At 39.9% G+C, this 21082-nt stretch overlaps 1 protein-coding gene across 1 annotated transcript; it reads right to left on the bottom strand.

Moving 5' to 3' along the window:
* Positions 1-1647: 1647 nt before the first annotated feature.
* Positions 1648-17438, bottom strand: pitpnab (phosphatidylinositol transfer protein, alpha b). The gene is made up of 12 exons (XM_069721515.1): positions 17144-17438; positions 13761-13791; positions 9383-9528; positions 8382-8473; positions 7660-7667; positions 7114-7188; positions 6379-6462; positions 6196-6273; positions 5385-5495; positions 4905-5027; positions 4459-4541; positions 1648-3750 (listed from the first exon to the last, which is right to left on the bottom strand). Exons 1-11 carry the CDS (start codon positions 17158-17160, stop codon positions 4494-4496), a joined length of 813 nt encoding a protein of 270 aa, XP_069577616.1. The 5' UTR covers positions 17161-17438; the 3' UTR covers positions 1648-3750; positions 4459-4493.
* Between the last annotated feature and the right edge of the window lie 3644 nt (positions 17439-21082).

Raw genomic sequence — 21082 nt, 5'->3', positions numbered from 1 at the left:
TTTAAAAACAGTTTGGGATTATGGAATCATTTGGTTTCATACTCTGATTATAAATCGAGGAATCTAACAACAGATATCTATGAGATTGTCTCTGTTAAACCATGTTCTCTCACAACTTTGTATGTTCAGGCTCTTAAAATGGACCTAACTTTCACTATCTGTTTTCAAACAACCACATTTAATTGTCTTTGCTTTTTTTTTTTTTTTCCATGTGTTGCTATAAACTCCAACACTTCAGCACCCGGTAGAAGCTGCTCCAAAATGTAGAATAATTACCCTTCAATTGTCATCGCTAACCACAGGAGGGCAAAATCTAACTTGCATCGAGGCTCCACTGGGGGCCGACACTGTCATAATGTGGATCAATGAACTGACCCAAGCTGCCTTTATACGTTCCTTTTCGGTGAGAGAAGCGAGTGTAGTTCAGAGACTGACAACAGAGGTACAACAACATTCAGAACAAAAATATATATTTATACACTGTCCTGCCAATGAGAAGTGGTCCCAGTGAGGGAATAATGCGAGGAGGACAGGAAGTATTGAACAGGGTTTTTGCTTTGTTTAAAAAAAAAAAACATTTCCTCCAAATACAAACCGCACAGCAAGTCAGCTCTTCACTGCTTTGCTGGGGCATCCTAAAATCTGCAGCAACATCATCTATAACAGTATGTAACAATGCATTTATTCTTTTAAATGACTACAGATGACAATATTCCTAAAAATATCTTATCAGCACTATATTCCAGCAACTATAACTCTACAGTCCCTCACAATAATACTTCTGTGAGCGCGACTTGGTCGTTGTGGTCTGTGTAATACTGAATATTTAGCGATGGATTGAGAGGATCAAGTGTGCTGTAGGTTTGGCAGGACAGTCTGATCTATATATATATATATGTGTGTTCATCTACATTAATTTATTTACTATTTACAAAGTCAGTACATACAGTACATCCACAAATCTCCATGATTCAGTTGGTAGCCCCACAGACACTGAGTGAGATGCTTGATGGACACAGAGGTCAGACATCCATAGCCAGTGTTCTCTTCAAAGAGGAGGCAACAGAAAAGGGTTTGCAAGGATGGGCCTATAAACTTAATCAGATGTACAGGGAGATGAAAAAGCATCAAAAGATGGGACAAATTAAGTTATACATTTTTTTTTTTTAATCAAAGTCGAATAATGTCCAGAGCAGTTTTTAATGGACTTTTTTATGCCTTATGGCCAATAAAATAAAGTTGAATTTGAATACAGTGCGTCAGAAGATGACGGATAGTGATTGTGCAAAGACTTTGCTTAAAAATCTATATTTGTTATTATCTGTCAGATGATGAGGTCAACTCAGTTCCATGTTTACTGTGGAACCAACAAAGAAAAGCTGACTCTGAACAGATTAAATAAATTAAACTGAACAGACCTTTAGAATAATACAGGTGAACATTAAAGTAAAATGCCATTTTCAGGAATTTCATCAAGTTGATGGCAAAACAGTGATGACTCGACCTAATTCAAGAGGCCTTGGAATAAATAATGTCACTGCTGTTGAGTTGTCCATGTAGCTACAGTTGCCACTAAGGACAGATCAATATATGCTTACAAATAACAAAATAAAGGTAGTAAATATTGGGCCAAAACACTTTAAAAAAAAAAAAAAATTGATAACTGTACTTACTACAGGTTTTATTTGATAATTGCCAATAGAAAGCCCTTCAGTGGAACTGATATTTATACTGTTAAACATCCAATCAGATTCCACACAAGTGTGCATGATTATGCTTTTATAATGATATACATTTTGTACACACACTTCCAAAAAAATAGGTTTTTATTTCATTCGTAACTACAGATAAAAAAAATATGTATTTATTTCACATGAATTAACCCATTAGTCCAACCAGTGTAAAACGTTTGCTTTAGCATCTCTTTTGCAAATATCCAGATATAGGCCTCGTAACCATCTTCTTGTTCTGAGGGTAGTTATTTTTATAATTATGATCAAAATATGTTAATTGTGAATCAGTCAACATTATGGCATTGGCCTTATGACATTATCAGTTGCTTTCTCTTCAATGATTCCACACTGTTAACATATGTGGCGGATGTGATGTAAACAGAGGGTGGAAAACAGGACATTTATGGTAACTGAAGACAAATGAGGCCAAACAGACGTCAAGAAGAAGAAGGATAGTGCCCGCTGTTATCACTCCTCTAGCTTCATTTGTTCCTCGCTTCTTTACCCAGCTAGCATCAGCTCTCTGCAAAGACACACACTACTGTATATCACCCATGTACACCCATGCATATATCTAAAAACCACACAAATACAAATGACAGGCTTCAGATTCCAGCAGGAGGAAAACCACCTCGTCCAAAGACACGCAATAAAACCAGCATTTAATGAATCATTTTAGCTCGAGCTCTGCTTTGCTAAAACTGTTCTCATTATGGGAACAAATTAAAGATTAAGATAGATTTGGAATGATAGAGGAGAGACCAACGTGTCATGATAGTTATTGCTATTGCTGGATAAGACCATTTATCCACTGGAGATGACACAATGGGTGGCAGGGCAAGAATTGATGCAGAACGCGTGTCACCGTCGGATGAAAAAAGAGACAGTCCAACACTCGGCTATGGCTGTTCTAGTTGTCTACTGTAAGTTTCCACTGCAGTGATACCTTTTACTTGTATCCTTGTAGACCATCTCTCTTTCTCTGTAGTTGTGTATATGCATTACTGTATATTTGTATTCAGACATTTATCTTAACCTACTGCACTTTCAAGCAGTCTGAACAGCCTGATGAAACTGAAGCGCTAGCAATGATCTGTTGAAAGAAACGTGAAAAATATGGCTGGAAACCTTGATGACGTAACAACAACACACATACACGCACGCACACACAGAAGCGCACACACACACACACACGCACAAACTCACAAAGCAGCAGAAAAGCTAACGAATGCCTCGACGTATGAGGGGAGATACTGAGGGAAATAAAACATCCTATCTGGTAGATCAGGAGTCGAGCAGAGACAACGTAACACTCTCAGCACAATCCTGACCTTGCAGCTGTGGTTTGTAGACTTGCAACTTGATTTGAACAACAAAACAAAACACTGCGTAAAGCATGACACAAATGGTAAGAAGGTGGTACTATGACGAGTCAAAAAAACAAAAACAAAAACAAAAAATCACTGGATCAAAACGCAACACTGAGCAGACACAGCTTGGTCTGGAAAAGAATCAACATCCACAGACAAACTCACAGAATCATTTTAAAAACCCTGTTTATATATATTTGTATTTATATTCATATTTATATTTATATTTATACTTCAATACAATTATTCAGCTCCCCGATATACTGTATATATATACACCATTGGTATATCTTAAATAGAAATAAATCCTAAATTGCAGAGATTCATTTCACTATTCTCTGTAGTTTAGAACGATTTAGAGAGAGAAGAGAGAACCGACTGACAAGATCTATAATGTTGCTACTGGAGGCCTCAGAGCAGTTAATAAGATGGCGACGCTAGATGGAGAAAATAAATAGGGGACAAATGGGACTCGAGGAAGGAAGGATGGGGTGGAGGAGATCGGCTGAAAACTGGGAGTTTACTGGGTCCAGGTCCCTGAAAACCAGATTGTACTGCAGGAGGTGGATTTTGGACCGGCCGGTCAGATGTTGTATCAGTTGAGACAAAAGGAGGATGTGAATCCGCTGGTGTCTGGGTATTCTGGTCTGAAACATAGGAGAGAGAGACAGAGATAGGTAAGAGCATCAAGAAGAAGCACTCCCAATGTCTGATTTCCCTCATTCATATGCTTATTTACTATACATTACCTGTCCAACACCAAACAACAGATTGACAGTTTGTGAAGGATTTAGCAGCTAAAGAGTCACATAATTATCTCAGCAGCTGGTGGAAACTGAAACACAGCTTACTGTGTGAACATTGAATATGTGAATGATCTGTGTCTGCTAATTATGTAAGCAAACAACTTCCTAACAACTTTATAATGTGATAGTGTGTTGGTGTTGTTTGGTGATTGAAGAATTGTGACCAAGATGTTTCCTGAGCCTCACTTCAAACAACCTCAAACATATCTTTAGCATTTGGGCTAAAAATTCTTTTATTAGCTCTAAAACAATTGATAAACAATTTTTTTCAAGTGAAAATGCAAAACACTATCTGATTCCAACTTTTTAAATGTGAAGATTTTCTTTTGTTCTGGGTTTTACATCATTGTAAATGAGATATTTTTAATTTCCGGAATATTAGTTGAAAAAAATCCCGAAATTTGAAGGAATGACTTTGGACCTTGAAACTTGCCATGAGCAATTAGACAATCGATTACTCTAAAAAGAAAAAAAGAAAAATCACCGTTTCAAAGAATGTGTCTGCAGAGACTGTGAAACACCTACTGTATGTGGGTACAACTCTCTCACCTGATGAGCAGCAGCATTCACGGTCCGACACAACCTCAGTCCTCTAGAGCCACCATCCCTTTCACTGGGTCCTTCACTCTCATCTGACATACAGAAGAAACAACGTTCACACACAGAAAGACTGCAGATGATTGATAAATCACAGTTATCTGGAGACAAGTGCGTACATGTCTTCACTCCTTTGGTTTCAGACTATGATCGACTACTTAGTTTTAAGAAGTTTATATTTACTTATTAAAGGATTTATGATCCTCAGCAATCTGTCTGATTCTAAGTCTTTGGCTGTACTGAGCCCTGGAAACCTACATGTCTGTCAGTGAATGAGTAAAGTTACACCATTGGTTAGCCGAATGCCATGTGACTGAGTTTTTAAATGAAAAGCCCTCTAGCTTTTCATACACAATTCAGCCACATATGAGGTTTTGGCCTAGTCTGGTTTGGCTTACCTCATCTAGCTCCTTACGTGTCTCCTCTTCCATGCGACGAATGTCTTCCATGTTCAATTCAATCCATTTGTCGATCCAGCAGAAGAGCTGACGGTGGAAATTAGTGAACAAACGCTTCTCTTGCTGTCAAACAACAAAGGAGAATAAAGAGAAGTCTTGTTGTGGTTAAAGGAAGCTGATTTCCTTCCCTCTTTACCCTGTTTATCACCTAGCAGCTGGTGCAGCTCATATGTGCAGCATGATACTGAGTTATACTTTTCCCTTATTACCTGAAGCTGTCAGGATGTATTGTACGCATGCACAAGATATATAACACAAATGCACAACACACACAATGAAAATACTGTCCAGGAAGTTAAAATAACGCAAATATTTCCTGCAACACCAACATCATGTCATCAAACAGTTTGCGTTCAACAGTGGCTGACCTTTGCCCTCCTGGATGACAATTATAAAGTGAAAAACTCATAGTCAACAAACCTTTTGAATGAAGTTCTCCACTTTATTTTGCAGGCCCCACCACTTGAATTTGACAGTGACCAGTTTGTAGGCACACATGTGTGGGCAGTCTTTCTTGTTAGGAAGCTCCTTCTGCATGTACACAAATAGACATACATGGATGTTTGAATATTTAAAAGAGGTTGCTCAGTTATCATACGTATACAGTATATGGGCTCAATATTTTCTATTCATTTAATTCTATCAGCTGTGTTCAGGGCTGTTACCACAATTTTAGAAATACTATGGTCTTGTGCCCCACTGACACCCTCCAATAACTTTTTACTAGACCTCAATGATACAAACTTTCTATAGCTTATTTGCTTTTTTCATATCTATAAAAAAAAAAAAAAAAAAAAAAAATCCCATACCACTTGCAATTAAATTGATAGGGAAATACAAAAACCTTTATTTAACCCCCTCCCCCCCACCCTTCCAAAAAAAAAAAAAACAACTAATGTATTTGTTAGCCTAAAAACAGTTTAATTCAAATACATTGAGTTTAAAAAATATCTACTAATTGTAAAGGATATTTTGAGGTTGTAATATAAGCTTTTAACTGTAACATCTGACTCCTTGCCCAAGTGATAAAGGACATGACCTCAGCTACGCCTGGCTATGACAAAACGTTCATCCTGTATTGACCAGGAAACACTGAGTTCACAACATAGTTGCCAAGCAACAAATATTTGAAGTCTTTGTTTATTATGTGTTTAACAGTGGCTTTAAATGTATCTCAATCAACTGAGACATTTATAATAAAATAATAATATTAATATCAATAATACTGTACCTTCCAGTCTGGTCCTAAAGGTCCTCGTCCTGTCTTCACTGATTTGAACCTGCAAGGGTCCTCCTCTGGCTTGTAGTCCTGACGTGAGATGAGAAAAAACAGAATGAACAACATGCATAAGGTAACGCAGGAAGTAGCTGCTGTAATCATTTCAACATGGATCATAAGCTAACATATGCTCACCTTTTGCTCCACTTGGTGTCTGTCTGCAATATCAATATAGACTACATCCACCTTCTTCCAGGTTTCTGCATCCAAGCCGTGTACCTGAAACAGAACCACAAAGCACAGCTATGCGTAGGCACAAGTCTCTGCAGGCAGCTCAAATACAACAGAGGCTCAGGGTTTTGAAACATGATGCAAGTGGAAATGTAGAAAATTATACATGGGAGATGCATTCCTCTAATTAGTGTAGCTCTTTTTGCAGTTTTGCCTATTCTTTTTGCAGTTTTGCCTATTCTTTTGTGTGTGTGTGTGTGTGTGTGTGTGTGTGTGTGTGTGTGTGTGTGTGTGTGTGTGTGTGTGTGTGTGTGTGTGTGTGTGTGTGTGTGTGTGTGTGTGTGTGTGTGTGTGATCACATTCATATTTATTTATATATTGTAGCAATGTTCCAGTAATTATGAGAGCCTTCCACAATAATTCACAGAAACACTTTTGATTAGGAGACAACTAAAAAGACTGAAGTGGTGGCAAACACAGCAAACAGCTGAGGAAACAGTCTATAAACAAAAAACATTAATACCAGATGTGAGATACAGTAGGATTCCAAATCAAGAAGTGGAGATATAAAAAGAGCCCTTCTTTGCCTTGTACAATATTTAAAGTAATTCCATGAACAACACAAATTCTCAAATCAAAATTTCTGCTCGTACAAACATGCATAGAGCTTCACAGCTTATTGTTGTTTGTACTAATTACATTTTCAAGGTGTCCCAAGTCAGGTTTGTGCCATGTCTCAATCTTGATCAGGAAGTTATCTTTCATATACTCATTCTGCAGAGAAAAAGAGAAGTAAGCCTGAGTGAGGAGTAATTTACATGATACTATGTGAGCACGTAAAAAGACTATAAAAGTACAATTGACACGGCTCAGCCTCCTGCTCTCTCTCTCTCACACACACACACACACACGCCCACACGCACACACACACACACACACACACACACACACACACACGCACACACACACACACACACGCACACACACACACGCACACGCCCACACGCACACACACACACACACACACACACACACACACACACACACACGCACACGCACGCACACACACACGCACACACACACACACACACACGCACGCACACACACTTCACTGAAATAGATCAAATTTCTTTCTCAACTTTCAGAGGTTAATTTGCTCTCTCTTTGTGCATCAAAGCTTGGTGTGTCCCTTCTGTTGACATACATGAATTCTTTTAGATGTACATGGAAAATAAAAATACTTACAGTGATAACTGCAGAGCCGGATGAACGAAAGAGCAGCAGCAAACAGAGAGATAAAACAAATAATGCAGTTGGGAAACATTTTTGAGAATGTAAAAGCAGTTACAGAATTGGACAATGTACAGAGTTCAAGAGTAATTGTTAAAGTGTTTGTCAGTGAGTGGGTTCAGGTTGTGCCTCTGGCTGTCCTGTGTGTTTGTATGACAGATGGCTGTCTGGCAGCTGGCAGTGTGTGTGTGATATCAGCCTGAAAGGCTCGAATGATTGCATGGCTCTTCTCACTGGACATACAGTAAATTATTCAACTACTCCTTCAAGGTGACAGAGACACACAGGGAGAGACAGAGAGATACAAAGACAGATAGGTACCCAGAGGACGACAAGTGCTTCACAGATCAGCATCTTTGTCATTTGAGTCAATTCTATGCGTACTTTTCAAGGATTAAAATGATGATGATATTTAGTACCATTATTTTTTGGGATTAATTCACAAATAGGCCCCATCAAACTAATAAAATTATATTTCCTGTGCCACTAAAACTTTATTTGACATGGCCTGCATTTGAAAATATGAGCTTCAATATACGTCACAAACCACATCTGTACTCACTTCATATGACTTATACTGCAAAAAAGCATAATTACTTCTGCACAGAGCTTTGAAATAACATACTGTGTGCATTTTTTGTGCTAGTATGAAATGTCTGTGTGTGAGTGCCTACTACCTGTGCGACAGTATGGGTATGCGTTCCAGGCTTTCTCGTGGATATTGAGAGCTGAAGCTGGAGCCAGCATTCTGACGAATGATGGCACTTTACTGCAGGACAGAGATGTGAGTAGAGAGCAAACCTAGGTCAATTTAATGAATTAGAATTTTACTTATTTAACGACACTACAAATGAGGGAGCAGCAAGGTACATGGGCACAAAGGGCAGTTACTAAAATCAAGATAAGATCTCCATGCATGGTCAATAAAAAAGGAAAAACACCCTGCACTGTCATTATTCTTGACATGGTCCTAATCCTGAGGCTATCAAGGGTCACATACTTTCTTACCATAACCTTATAGACCAAACTTTTACTTGATGACCAATTCCACTGTAATCATAACCTAAAGATAAGGTTTGAAACATAAACATGAAGCAGTGCAGGTGATTGGCTTGCCATAAAGGACTGAGGCAGTGGGAAACTAGGATGATCAACATCGTAAACCTTATACCTGCTTCACGTCAGCATGTTAGCATTGTCAATGTAAATATATTAGCATGCTAATGTCACCTCAAAGGACCACTAACTGCTCCATAACAGCTGCAAGCACGGATTTGTTTTTTTCAAACTTTCAACAGAGTCAGACAAGCCTCGGCATCCAGTCAGCTATAAGGTAACATGGCTGCTGGTGGTAGCTTCATACAGTATGTAGCTACACATACTGGTATCAATCTTTTTATTTAATTCTTGGTAGGTAAGCAAATAAGCAGAATTTCCAATGTGTCAAACTATTTCTTGAGATGTAGTGGGTGTTTTCAGTTTTCTAGATGGGATGGAGAACCAGGAAGAAGACTTTAAAGTGATGGGATTAAATAGTCCAAAGCAGGTAAATGTATGAATGGATAGGAGCCAAGAGATGAGGCCTCGAGGGGGAAATTAATTAAGTCTTCCTGCGTGAACTTTGTAAGAGCCTCCTTTGAATCCTGTAGCATTTAAAATCTGTTGTAAAACTGCTTACCTCTGCAAATGGTAAATTTTGTGCGTGTACTGTCCCTTCTCCCCTTCTTTCTCATAGGGTTCATTTTTTAGCACCTCCACTCCTTCTCCTCCGCCCGTCTCATTCTTACTGGCCTCAGCCACGGAGTAGAGCTGACCGACCTGGTACTGAAAGAAAGAGAAAAGTGGGTTGAAGTAGAAAGTGAGATTGAAGGAGCTGTTTCCCCTCAAACCTTAAAAAGCTTAATTAATTTATGTTGAAGTCACCATGTATTTTGCCAATGAGGGAGGTTTCCCAGTAACCTACAGATATTTTCTCTCTTTTTTTAAAATCTTACATGGTGGATTACTTTCCCTTCTGATCCTTTCCCTGATCGCTACATTCTCCTTTCCTCGCCCCTGAATCCTCCTAATCTCTCCAGTTTACTGATGTCTGTCCTCCACCTTTTCTTCTCATCCCATCAACAACACTTTTATGCTGCTCACAGTCAGTTTTCTTTTTCACAAACTGTACATTGTCTCCTTCCCACAACCCCCTCTTCATCTCATCCCCCATCATCCTGATCTTGAGTGTGCATGTGATTGTTTAAACATAGGACAATGGATTCTTTCATTTCTTAATCACCTCTAATCCACCATATAACCTCTGCACAAAGCTGGAGCACACTTGCAACATCACAACAATGGAACAAATTGATGTAGTCTTGAGATAGTCTGTTATTTTCACAGGACAGCGATTACAGATATTCTTTATATAACATTGTTTGTAAGTGTAAAACAAAATACAATACAAAGAGAAAACTATCGATTTAAATATTTACACACATACAGGAGAGCAACAATGTTTCTTGTCCTCAACTTGTACACCTCGTTTGCAGAGAAAACCTACCAACAAGGAAACAGGATTTGACACTGAAAATGTATTACATTTATTTATTTTACATGAAGTTGGTAATAAGCCTGTCATGAAAATATTTAATCTCTCTTCAGTTTGAAGTAGTAAATGTTTGTATAAACCAATGATTTCCAAAGGTTTCTCTCTCTTTGATACCAAAGCTAACATTCATTTCTTGGATTCCCAAAGTGTTTTCTGTCAAACTCCATTATAACTTCAAATTCTCTACAAGGTTCAATAATGAAATAGCTCAATTCAATTCATGGTGGATTTTTGTTTAATTTAAACGACAATGAAACACTCGCATAGAATCATCTCCGATGTGAATATGTAATCATGCACCATAATTTATGTTGCTTGTAAATGTAGCTGCAGTTTTTACTACACTTACACGACAACATAAAACGTGTGACAAATCAGTCTATTTTTAGTAATCAATCCACTTAATCATATTAAGTAGTTTTTCCTCTGTCACCAACATTAGGTTTTTATCCCATATCAATTAATTTGACTGGCAGGAGGACATTTCAATGCTCAAACAGCTTCCTGAAACTTGGGAGCCTTAGAAAAGCCAATACTTTAGTAGGTATTCCAAAAACGTCAGATATCATTATAAACATAACTGAAATTAACAGTGATAGTGAATTGAAGCCAAATCCTCAACCAAGTTTAACCATCCAGTAGCACTGGAAGACTCAGTGGCAACTACTCACTGTGTTGAGCGCAGCAATGTCTGATGGTTAACATTGTAAAACTTGTTTTATCTACCTCAGGACTTCTGGGTGTTAAGATCGTGACTATAAAAGCATTTGTCAACAGAAAAGTTGCTTCACTGACTGCTCCTTTTAACCATGACCTTTTGCTGGCATTTAAAAGGTTACTCTGTCACAGCTACAGCAATGATACAAGGAGACAAAGGCAATAAACTGGGCCATGTGGGTTTAAATCACCTTCGTGTAAAGTGACCACTAAATGGGTAGTTCGGATTGATTTAAGAAGGGCTACATAAGGTTGTTATCCAGTCAGTGTATTTCTTGTAGTCGATGGGGGTTAGTATATCCACAGTTTGGACAAGGAGGCAGCTGCTTAGCAATGTACTGCTGCAATGTAAAATAAATCTATGTCTGCTTAGGTGTATTTTCACCATTTTGCTTTGTTGTCTGAGCCTTCTCCGACAGGAAACTGAAGCTGTTATATCCATCTACGCTCTCTTCAAAGCCACCAAACTCCTTTGACAAAAACAGTAATTTTACCTCTCAGATCAAAGGAGTTGCTGATTGACTCTACCTTGATCGGTTAGTTTGTTGGTATCATTGTTTGGCTTTGGTTTTAGCTAAACCACCAAAGTCACAATAACAAAAACAAACTAACCAATTGAGGCAGTGGTTGAAAAGCAACTTCCATTTCTGCAAAGTAAAATTACTTTTTTTCTCCGAGAGTATGGTGGCTTTGAAGAGAGCGATTTCACAGATTCAATTGGAAACGCTCGCCTGACAGCGAAGTAAAGAGGTGAAAAAATTATTCATACAGTGTACACATATACAGTATATATATCAGTTTAAGTGTACTCTGTATGAAGAATTTTTTTCACCTCTTTACTTCGCTGTCAGGTGTGTATATATACAGTATATATACACATATATATATATAAAACATTTTAGGTGGCTAAATCACATTTTGTGGCTGATCCCGTCCACAACAGAACATTGCTTAGCTTCTGTTGCAGTACAGCTGCCTGCTTCTCCAAACTGTGGACCTGCCGACCTCCATCTACAGCAGGTAATAAATACACCGACCATAGATAAGCACCTCATACAACCCCATTGAAAAAAAAAAATACAAACCATTTGTCTTAAGATAGTTGATGAAGATGGAATAAGTGTGACCATGGTGGTGAATTACGAGACACACTTATAAGAAACAAAGATTTGTCAAATGTAAACTGGAGACCGTTTCCTCTGATCATCTGTGGCTACTGTAACTATCAGCTAAATAAATGAGGTGCAGGAACAGCAAGGCCTCCTGGATAACAGTGTTGGACAAATCTGATTCTACCTTGCCTTGTCGGGTCAGTCTACGTCCAATTATGTCAGAACTCTCACTTTCACACAAATAAAGCACAGATAAAGCTTAAGCTTTTATGTTGGCCCATGACAAGACATTAACAGGAAATTCCATCTGAGTTTCACCACAAGGCTTCAACAGCCTGAACAGACAGTTATTCCCCAAAACAAAACCTTTATTCAAAGGTCATTGATCGTTCCGAAATGAAAGAATCTAACTTTAATCAAATTGATGACAGACTGAATCAAGTGTTTGGGTGGCTGCAAACCTCCATATATATCTCCATTTTGTGGTAAATAACACAAGACTGCTGTTTCAGATATTGGTATGAAGAGATGGAGATGGAGAAGATGAGATTCTAGAGGGTTGTGATTCAAGGGCAGCGGGGGGAGAGGTGGGGTACGTAACTCAACTGTCTTCAGGCTGTGTGGATCACATTTTAGTCAAATAATTCTTTTCTAGCACTTTTTCCGCCACCTAATCATAACATAGCTGACGGGAACACAATTTCCAGGCCTGCTGCTTGAGAGGAAACCTGCCTCATTATGCAGAGATATAATAAAGATAAAGGCTTCAAAAACACACAGTTAATGAGAAAGCAACATGTGTAGATCCGAAGCTTGCAGGATCCAGAGGAAATGCCACTGCAGTTAATCAGTGGAGCTTAATGCTTTGTCCACTGCCTTGTGGCTTTGAGTTTGGATGAAAATGTATAACATCAGAGGGTGTTTTCAAGCGTCATATTTGGCTTCTTGAAATCCTGTGACGTGGCACACTGCACAGACTGAGTGCCTTACACTTGTGCAGATTAAGTGGTCTAAATATTTATTTTGACATTAATAAATAGAGTAAGTCAAACGCATTTACGAAAATTAGATTACAGTCATGTAATAATCCTAAAATACAAGGCAGAAGACTCAGGGGGAATGAGGGGGGGGGGGGACACTTGCAATGTCATGGAAGTAGTTTCAGGTAACTCATTTACAATGCAGGCCTGAATAGAGGAGCTAACTGCAATGGAAGTGATGGTAAGACTGGACAGAGGCACATACAGAGAGAAAGAGAGCAAAGACAGTAAAAGATCCAGTGGTCTATCTGGATAGAACCCCCTTTACTATAATGGATGTTTATTGGATATCAAAATGTGAGTTTTTCCCGTGATGATTGCAATTTAATTTTTCTATGCATTGAGTAGATATGTGACATTCTCCTTGTAAATATCAAAAAATGTGACCAGAACATGTGGGCAGCCAAAATGTAAAAACACAGAAAAGTTCAACGGCCGCCCCCAAAAATGAGCAGCATTAATGATGCCGGCACTTGAGCTTCACTTTTCCAGATAAAGTGAACCCAAAAGTCAGATAACAAAAACTGAGCCTCTAAACCATTTTAGCGAACACATACACTCAGACACAGAGAAATATACCAAGCTTAAGCTTACCTCTTCCACAGAGATAGGAAGAATCACTCGACTGGAAGAGAAGGAATAATAAGAGAAGTTACTCAAAAAGTCAAACCTGAACTTTGTTACTACAGAACTTGTTGTGTATTAGTTAACTAGGGTAAAGGATTCATTTTATAAATGTTAACAATGCCTAAGCATACAGTAATTCCATTTAAACCAAATACAATGAAAAGACAGGGCATCAAGATCCAGATTTATTATGTTTTCTAGTTTTCTTGTCATTTTTTTGTGTTATTGTTACCTCCACCAAGGAAATTCTGTTTTTAGTGTTGAATGTCTGTTTGTCAGCGGGATAACACAAAAACAACCGGCCCAATTTTCATAAAACTTGGTGGAAGGGTGTTGCATTGGTCACAAAAGAATGCTGATATCTCTGTCAAGCAAATTTGTTCTTGGCTCAAAATGAGCTCAAGCTAATTTGTTTTGAGTGCACACTTGATCAAGTAGCAGCAGACCCATTGAAATTAAAATGGAAGATAATGGTAAAACATATGAGTAAGAGCATATACGTTACAGCATGTTGCACGACACAAACAATACAAATCATTTCCTGCAGTATTCTGCTGCGATATCTACTTCATCATTATGCTCAGTTAATGGGTTCAAGGTGTTAGGCTAATGCATTAAACCATAGGTAACTCAGCACTGCTGCTGCAGTGAAGCATAAAATAAAAATGATAAAATGATGTTATTCCTCTTGGTACAATTGAAAAAAAAAAAAAAAAAAAATCCATGCCTTGGTGTTTACAAGCTATTAATGTCACATATATGAATAATTTCAATAATTTTTGGTGGAAAATCCAAGCACAATTTACAGCCCCACCTACATGCATACATGAACATGTGAATGAAACCCTCATTTTGTACACGCATGCGTACACCACATCTGGCCTCATTCATATCATTCACATGCATTCAGCATCTTGAAAACGCTGCTCTGCCTCCTGTTTTTGACCCTCTTACATCTCATACTAAACATTGCACATGTACAGTATGCAGTTTTGTTGATTGTTTTGTGAGTGTGTGAGACATGCCCAAATTTGCATAATCCCACTGGCCTCTGAATGTAATCTGGGTCTAAGGCTCAGTCAGACACTGGATGGGAGACCAGATGCTCCAAGTCTGTAATGTCAAATGACGATATTAAAGGATTGAATTTACAGTATAGCTTTGATTTTTTTTTTTTTTTTTTTGTCGACTATAAAATTCTGTCAACTACATTAAAATATTTATAGTACATCTATTTTTTATTTTTTTTACAATGCTGACTTCTCCAAAAATTGGTTTTGTAATATTAAAACCTAGGCATCATTTTAAACACACTAATAGAGCTCAAGTAAAACAAGAACTGAAGTCACCATAATGCTTATCTACCGTTCTCACTCTGTCTCTCCCTCTGCAAGTCTCCTTGGTCTAAAGGTCTTGACAGGGAGATCAGGTGTCTCTCTGTTGCTTCAGAAAACAAACACCCCTCCTGCATCTTTTGTCTCCTCTCCTCTTCTTTTTTCACTCTGTCTTCCTCTTTTACCACTTCTATTCCATTCTCTTGGTCACATTATATTTTGTAGAGGCTCCTGTATTGCTATAAACCTGCCAAAGCTCATGGAGTTAAGAAAAAGTGGAGCAGGAGTGATTTGGGTCAGTGGTTCAGGTGAGCAGTAGAGTCCAGAAAAAAACCCTGTCTTTACTAGTCGGACAGGGATCAATTCACTGTCTCCTGACCCCCTTGATGGTATCTTGTGCGTGTGCGTGTGTGTGTGTGTGTGTGTGTGTGTGTGTGTGTGTGTGTGTGTGTGTGTGTGTGTGTGTGTGTGTGTGTGTGTGTGTGTGTGTGTTCGGATGTGCATGCACGCACAAGCCTCTTCGTGTTCTTGTGTGCTGACAGTGTGTAAGTGCATTTAGCATTTCATCGTGACCGATTTAATTAATTTCCAGGCAGACTGCTGAGGCCCAGACTCTCCCTAATCACTTCAGATCTTTAGCCATGCCATCACTCTGATCCTGAGCTTTTTTTGTGCTGGGCCATTTATTGATTAAACACGTGGTGGAAAATCAAGACAATAATTGGTGTTGATAAATTCACGCCCATTTAAACCAGAGTTTCAAGATGTGTGTTACATTTTGTAGTTCAGCTCTGACCTTGCCGTAGAGGCAATAAAAACAATCAAATTACATTTATAATTTGGAAAAAGACAAAGATATATTTTGAATGTTTTATTTAAAGAGGGTGCTGATCATCTAAAATTACTGTAAAGACGTGAAGGAAACCAGATTACTTTTTTACAGGTGGGTCATCACCTTCTTGGGACAAAGATAGAGTGATGTTGAAACCAAGAGCATACAAATGAATGACTATCCTGTCTGAAGTGATGACAATGACTAATATCAGATTTTGTTTTTTTGAAGGCCAATATCATCCCAATTCATCGGAAATTCATCGGCCTTGTCCTTATTCTAACGGCTAACTGATTCAGAGTATAGGCCTCAGTCAGTTTTCCTTACAGCACACAGAGGCCTGTGAAAACAACGTGTTAAAACAATGTGTTGAAAACTCTTTCCTTTCACACACACACACACACACACACACACACACACACACACACACACACTGCTAAATACACCCCAGCAGTCAAATTCTCAGAAAGATCTGACAGGTGCATCAAAACCTCGCCATTTGCCCTTTTTTTTTTTTGCCAAAGCTTTGCGCCCACTTCCTCTACTTGCCCACTCCCACCCTTTCTGCTCCCTGAGCATCCCTCCACCTTGGGTCATTCCACACCTCGCTATCCTCATTCCTCCAGAGGTAAATGCCGGGATGCTCCATCGGTCGTTTCACCTTCACCGCGCATCAATAACATGGCCACAGTGTCTTACAGAGATGGACGCTGGCACGGCACGACACGGCACGGCTTACGCCAGCCATTTCTCCCTCAGCATCACCGCTCCTCTCGAGCATCCGTCATTTTAGCACTACAGCAAAGGGAATTATACTATTCGCCACAGTGAAAGCCTCCCGATTACACTTGAGGGCTTGTGATGCAGGATGTGAAGGGCACAGCCATGCACCGGCTGCTGATGCAACTACAGCCGCCGCTTTATTATCTCTCGATTTATTCCGTGAATACTTTAGGGTGATGAGAGTGTCACATGCATGGAAAATGATCACGGACAAATAGGACGGAGTGTCGACATCACCCTGGCCGCACTCTTGTAATTCCCCTCTCGGGCGACTGGCCACAATGTCAGCGCTGCGAAACCAGACAGCCAGATAAACGCGCACACGTCCTTCTCTCTCTCTCTCTCTCTCTCACACACACACACACACACACACATGCACACATGCACACACAGCTACTTACAATTCCTTTATGAGCATTTTTTTTTTTGCGGTGCAGTAGACTATTTCCCAGAGGAGAGCGGCTCAATACCGGTCCAAAAACAGGGTCGATTCCTCCCTCCGTTAGTCTCTTCTTTCTCCGCTTGCTTCTCTCCCACCTCTCCCCCTCTATGTCATTCTACCTCCACAGTCGCTTATTTTCTTCAAATTCACTTCCTGATCGGGGCCGCGGCGCGGCGTTGCTGTTGCGCGCAGAGCACCGAGGCCTGTGCAGTAAGACTACACACAGAAAACGATGGTTCACTAGAGGAGTGGTCCGCGATTGTTCGGGTCGTAGCCTGCAGCCGAGACGTAATGAATGAAATCAATGAAAGAGATAGCTTAATTCTATATTTATATATAAATAGGCCGTAATGCTTACCCTAGTATTATTTTATATAAGCTTATTTTAAAAGTAGAACTACATTTATTTTGAAAAGTACGCTGATAATACAAAAGTATTAACTCAAAAGTTCAAGGTCGTTGGAACTAAAAAAATAACTATTTTTTTTTTACGTGACAGAAACTAAGATGAAGTGGCCCATCACATGATTATGGAATATTTCTAAACAGCAATATTGACATGTGCCATATAAGGAATAAAGAATCAGATAAACTGTTGATTTAAAACAAAATTAATATTAAAGAACACAAAATTGCCCAACACTTCTGATGAAGCTACTGGCCAAAAACTCATGAACTTCAGTGAACCGTTTTTCTTCAGAGTGTGCAACATTCTGCGTCATCGTGACAGCGATGACGTCGAAGCGCGGTTCTTCCCATCAGAGTATGACACGGAAACCACCGCTGGCTTAGACGCACGGTGCGTCAGCTCTCTAAGCCCATAGGCCCGGTGCACACTGGCTGCGTCGCGTGTGCGTTACCTCTTGCTGCTGGGTGTCATTTCATGTCGGCGTCCATATGAATGAATGAGAGCAGCCACACTGTACGTCTCGTGCGTCTCCTCTGCGTCTGACGCCTCGCGTGTGCGTCGCGTCATTTATCAAATAGACCCGACGCCTATTTTTGACGCGAGCCGCTTGCGGTTCCCAGCTAAAGAATACCTGGGAACGACCTGTGATCACATTTGTACTGTATAATCACAGCAGAAACCCGGTGTAGACTCCAATTATATCATGACCATCCTCAAACAGGTGAGGGGCGGGGATTTCTTCGCCGCTGTCTCTTAAGGGTAAAGATAAACCACCTGCCTGATTTTTGGTTGCAACTCATCACTTGTCGGACCTCAAAAACTTCTATATTAGTGGCCATTATCGAAAATAAACTCATTGATTCAAAGGTAGGACCTGCAGCTGCAGCACCGCTGCTGACACGCAGCCGGTGTGGATACACACACACACACACACACACACACACACACACACACACACACACACACACACACACACACACACACACACACACACACACACACACGCAACAAACTGCAGCCGAGACTTGCGTCTGAGGTAACGCACACGCAACGCAGCCAGAGTGTCCCGGGCCTTACTCGTCGCATCAGATGTGATTATGTGCCCCCACTTCCACTCCTCTCCACTACCTGTCGCTGATGGCGGACATGACATCATTGTGCTGTACAACGACTTTAAAACACGGCGGTTTTATTTGCCATAACGACCGGTTAGGCGGTCAAGTTTCAAAAGTCACCTTGATAGATCCACATAGAAATCACAGGCTGATCCGTAGTACTCTCAAGGACCCATGGAGGTCCCCAAACGATGCCTTTGGTCGTAGCGTATAGGACGGTGTTGATGCGTGATGCGATGACAAGGCATCACAGGTCCCTAATCCAGTCCCACCTCCCATAGAAAGCAGGATGTGAGTGCTTATGTGTGAGTCTAAAATTATGTAACGGGGAACTGCTGCTGTATTTATAGCGCATCTGTATCCGTCTGCCAACATCCGTTTATCATTCCTCTGTTTTCTCATCTGTAGGACCGCTTTTAGCCTCTGTAATACACATTATCTATCTATCTTTTTTTTTAATCTGCGTATCTATCTGTCTTACAAAGATAGAAAAGACTTTGTGCCCTTGTAGCACAAGCATTTTGTCTTATGGATTTGATCTGATAGAGCAGAGAACACGATGTGAATAGTCCACCTCTGACTTCATATGGCAGTGGTCTCATGTTGCTTCTTTGAACTCAGTGGGCTCACCTGAACAAACGGTCAGCCAACAAACAGTCGCTTCACCAGCAGCAGCAGCAGCAGCCGCCCCAGGACAGCAGAGCTCCAGCAGCCACTGTCCCTGATGTGAATGACGTTCTCACAGATCTCGTCTCAGGTGATGAGAAGGGCTGAGGTGTCAAGTGATAACCATCTGCTGGAGTGTAATATCAGGTGGCAGAGCAGAGTGCTGACAGACCTGGTAAAAAAAAAAAAAAAAAAAACTAACATGTAGTGAGAGTATGCCTGGAACATCTGGTGAAAATCCTGTTCAGAATGACTGTTAATCTCACCTCTGAACAAGATTCCTGGGAGATGTGGAGGCAGGAGACATCCTGTTCTTAAACACTGCTGTTAGCACAGAGCAGCATTTTGAACTAGTTTGAGTGTTTCTGGATAGCCTAAATGTACACATTTTTTGAAAGTTGTGCCAGTTATACCGACCTAATATTTCTTTTTGCACTTGTGTTTAAGATAAAATGAGAAATTAGTTTCTGAAATTATTTGCTCTCTCAAGAATTTGAAACTGACAAAGCAGTAAGGAAAACTGAAACTGTGAGTGATAGTCTGGCACAGGTTAGAATTTCACGTTTTTGTTGGATTGCATTCAATTTACAGCTGCTGGATGAAAACATCACTGATAAAGTGTTTCATAGTTATTTTGTGGTGCCAGGCTTGTCGTAGATGTTCGTTATACAGCCTTTTACAAAAATAGCTTTGTTGCTGCTCGTGTAGTAGACCGCCGTGTCTGCCTGGTTATTAGATAATGGCAGGTCACACTTTGCTTGCACTCTAGTAGTTTGTTGTTGTGCGTTAGTTGATGAAGCTTGATTGTGGCTATATGGCTGTGTGGCTGTACCGGGCATCAACATGAATGTCAAACTGTGAATTCATTTGTCTTCTTGGTTGCCTGCCCATTTATTTTAGTCTGCCTCATATTTCTATCCCTTATCTGACTAAGCTTGGAGCAAAAATTGTTGGTAAAAACCAAAGTGCCTACGGTGGTTCTGAAACAGCCATTCAGCAGGTGTGTGGTTGTGTTTAAAACTCCAGTAGATGGTAGTAAAGTTCAATAGTGGCAGTCAATGCTAGTCAACAAATACAATGACTCCATGTCACAATCCATATTGACTGATACCAGTGATTCTCTGTGATACACATACAGTATTGCTTAAACTTTAAACAGTACAGTCATTGTAGAGCACTCAGGGACGGTGTTTCATGGGAAGAATTAGAACCAATAGTACAGCTGACTATTACAGTTTCAGATCTACTTATCATTAAACAGTGGACTATTCACCTTGAGGTCTGCATTCTCTGAGTGCCCTTCAAGCTTGATGAAAGACACTACCCACTTCATCAGGAGGCTGACACCAAATTTTTGTATTTAGAAATTTGAAACCGTCAAAACACCAGTTGCAGTATGTGGAACAATTGAACTGTTAGACTGACATGTTTCGGCTTGTGGCCTTCATTAGGGTCAAAATGAAACACATTGCAACCAACAGGTCGGGATAGAGAGAAAAAAAAAAAAATTAAACAGGTAACTGGTGCATGACAGCCCTTCCTTACAAATTTGGGTGCTACCCCATGGGTACACCTCTCCAGTCTATGGAACAAGTATATCCCTTAATGGACACTCCCTTTGCCTCTTGTCAGTGTGGGGAAACAATGGACCTGGAGTCATATCAGCATATACCCAACCTACCTCTGGCACCCCATTGCCCCATTTTTT

This window comes from Brachyistius frenatus, unplaced genomic scaffold, assembly GCF_029030835.1.
Source record: "Brachyistius frenatus isolate BFR_SWC_R1_liver_20210118 unplaced genomic scaffold, ASM2903083v1 Contig_5, whole genome shotgun sequence".
Classification (NCBI taxonomy): domain Eukaryota; kingdom Metazoa; phylum Chordata; class Actinopteri; family Embiotocidae; genus Brachyistius; species Brachyistius frenatus.
The sequence above is the reverse complement of the archived record's forward strand: the minus strand, read 5'-3'. Positions and strand labels throughout refer to the sequence as shown.

What these genes read in the sequence shown, in the direction of transcription:
- pitpnab (XM_069721515.1), bottom strand. An exon ending in TTCCTATCTCTGTGGAAGAG is followed by an intron (nt 9,529 to 13,760) that starts GTAAGCTTAAGC and finishes TCTTTCTTTCAG; the next exon opens with TACCAGGTCGGTCAGCTCTA. An exon ending in AAAATTTACCATTTGCAGAG is followed by an intron (nt 8,474 to 9,382) that starts GTAAGCAGTTTT and finishes TCTGTCCTGCAG; the next exon opens with TAAAGTGCCATCATTCGTCA.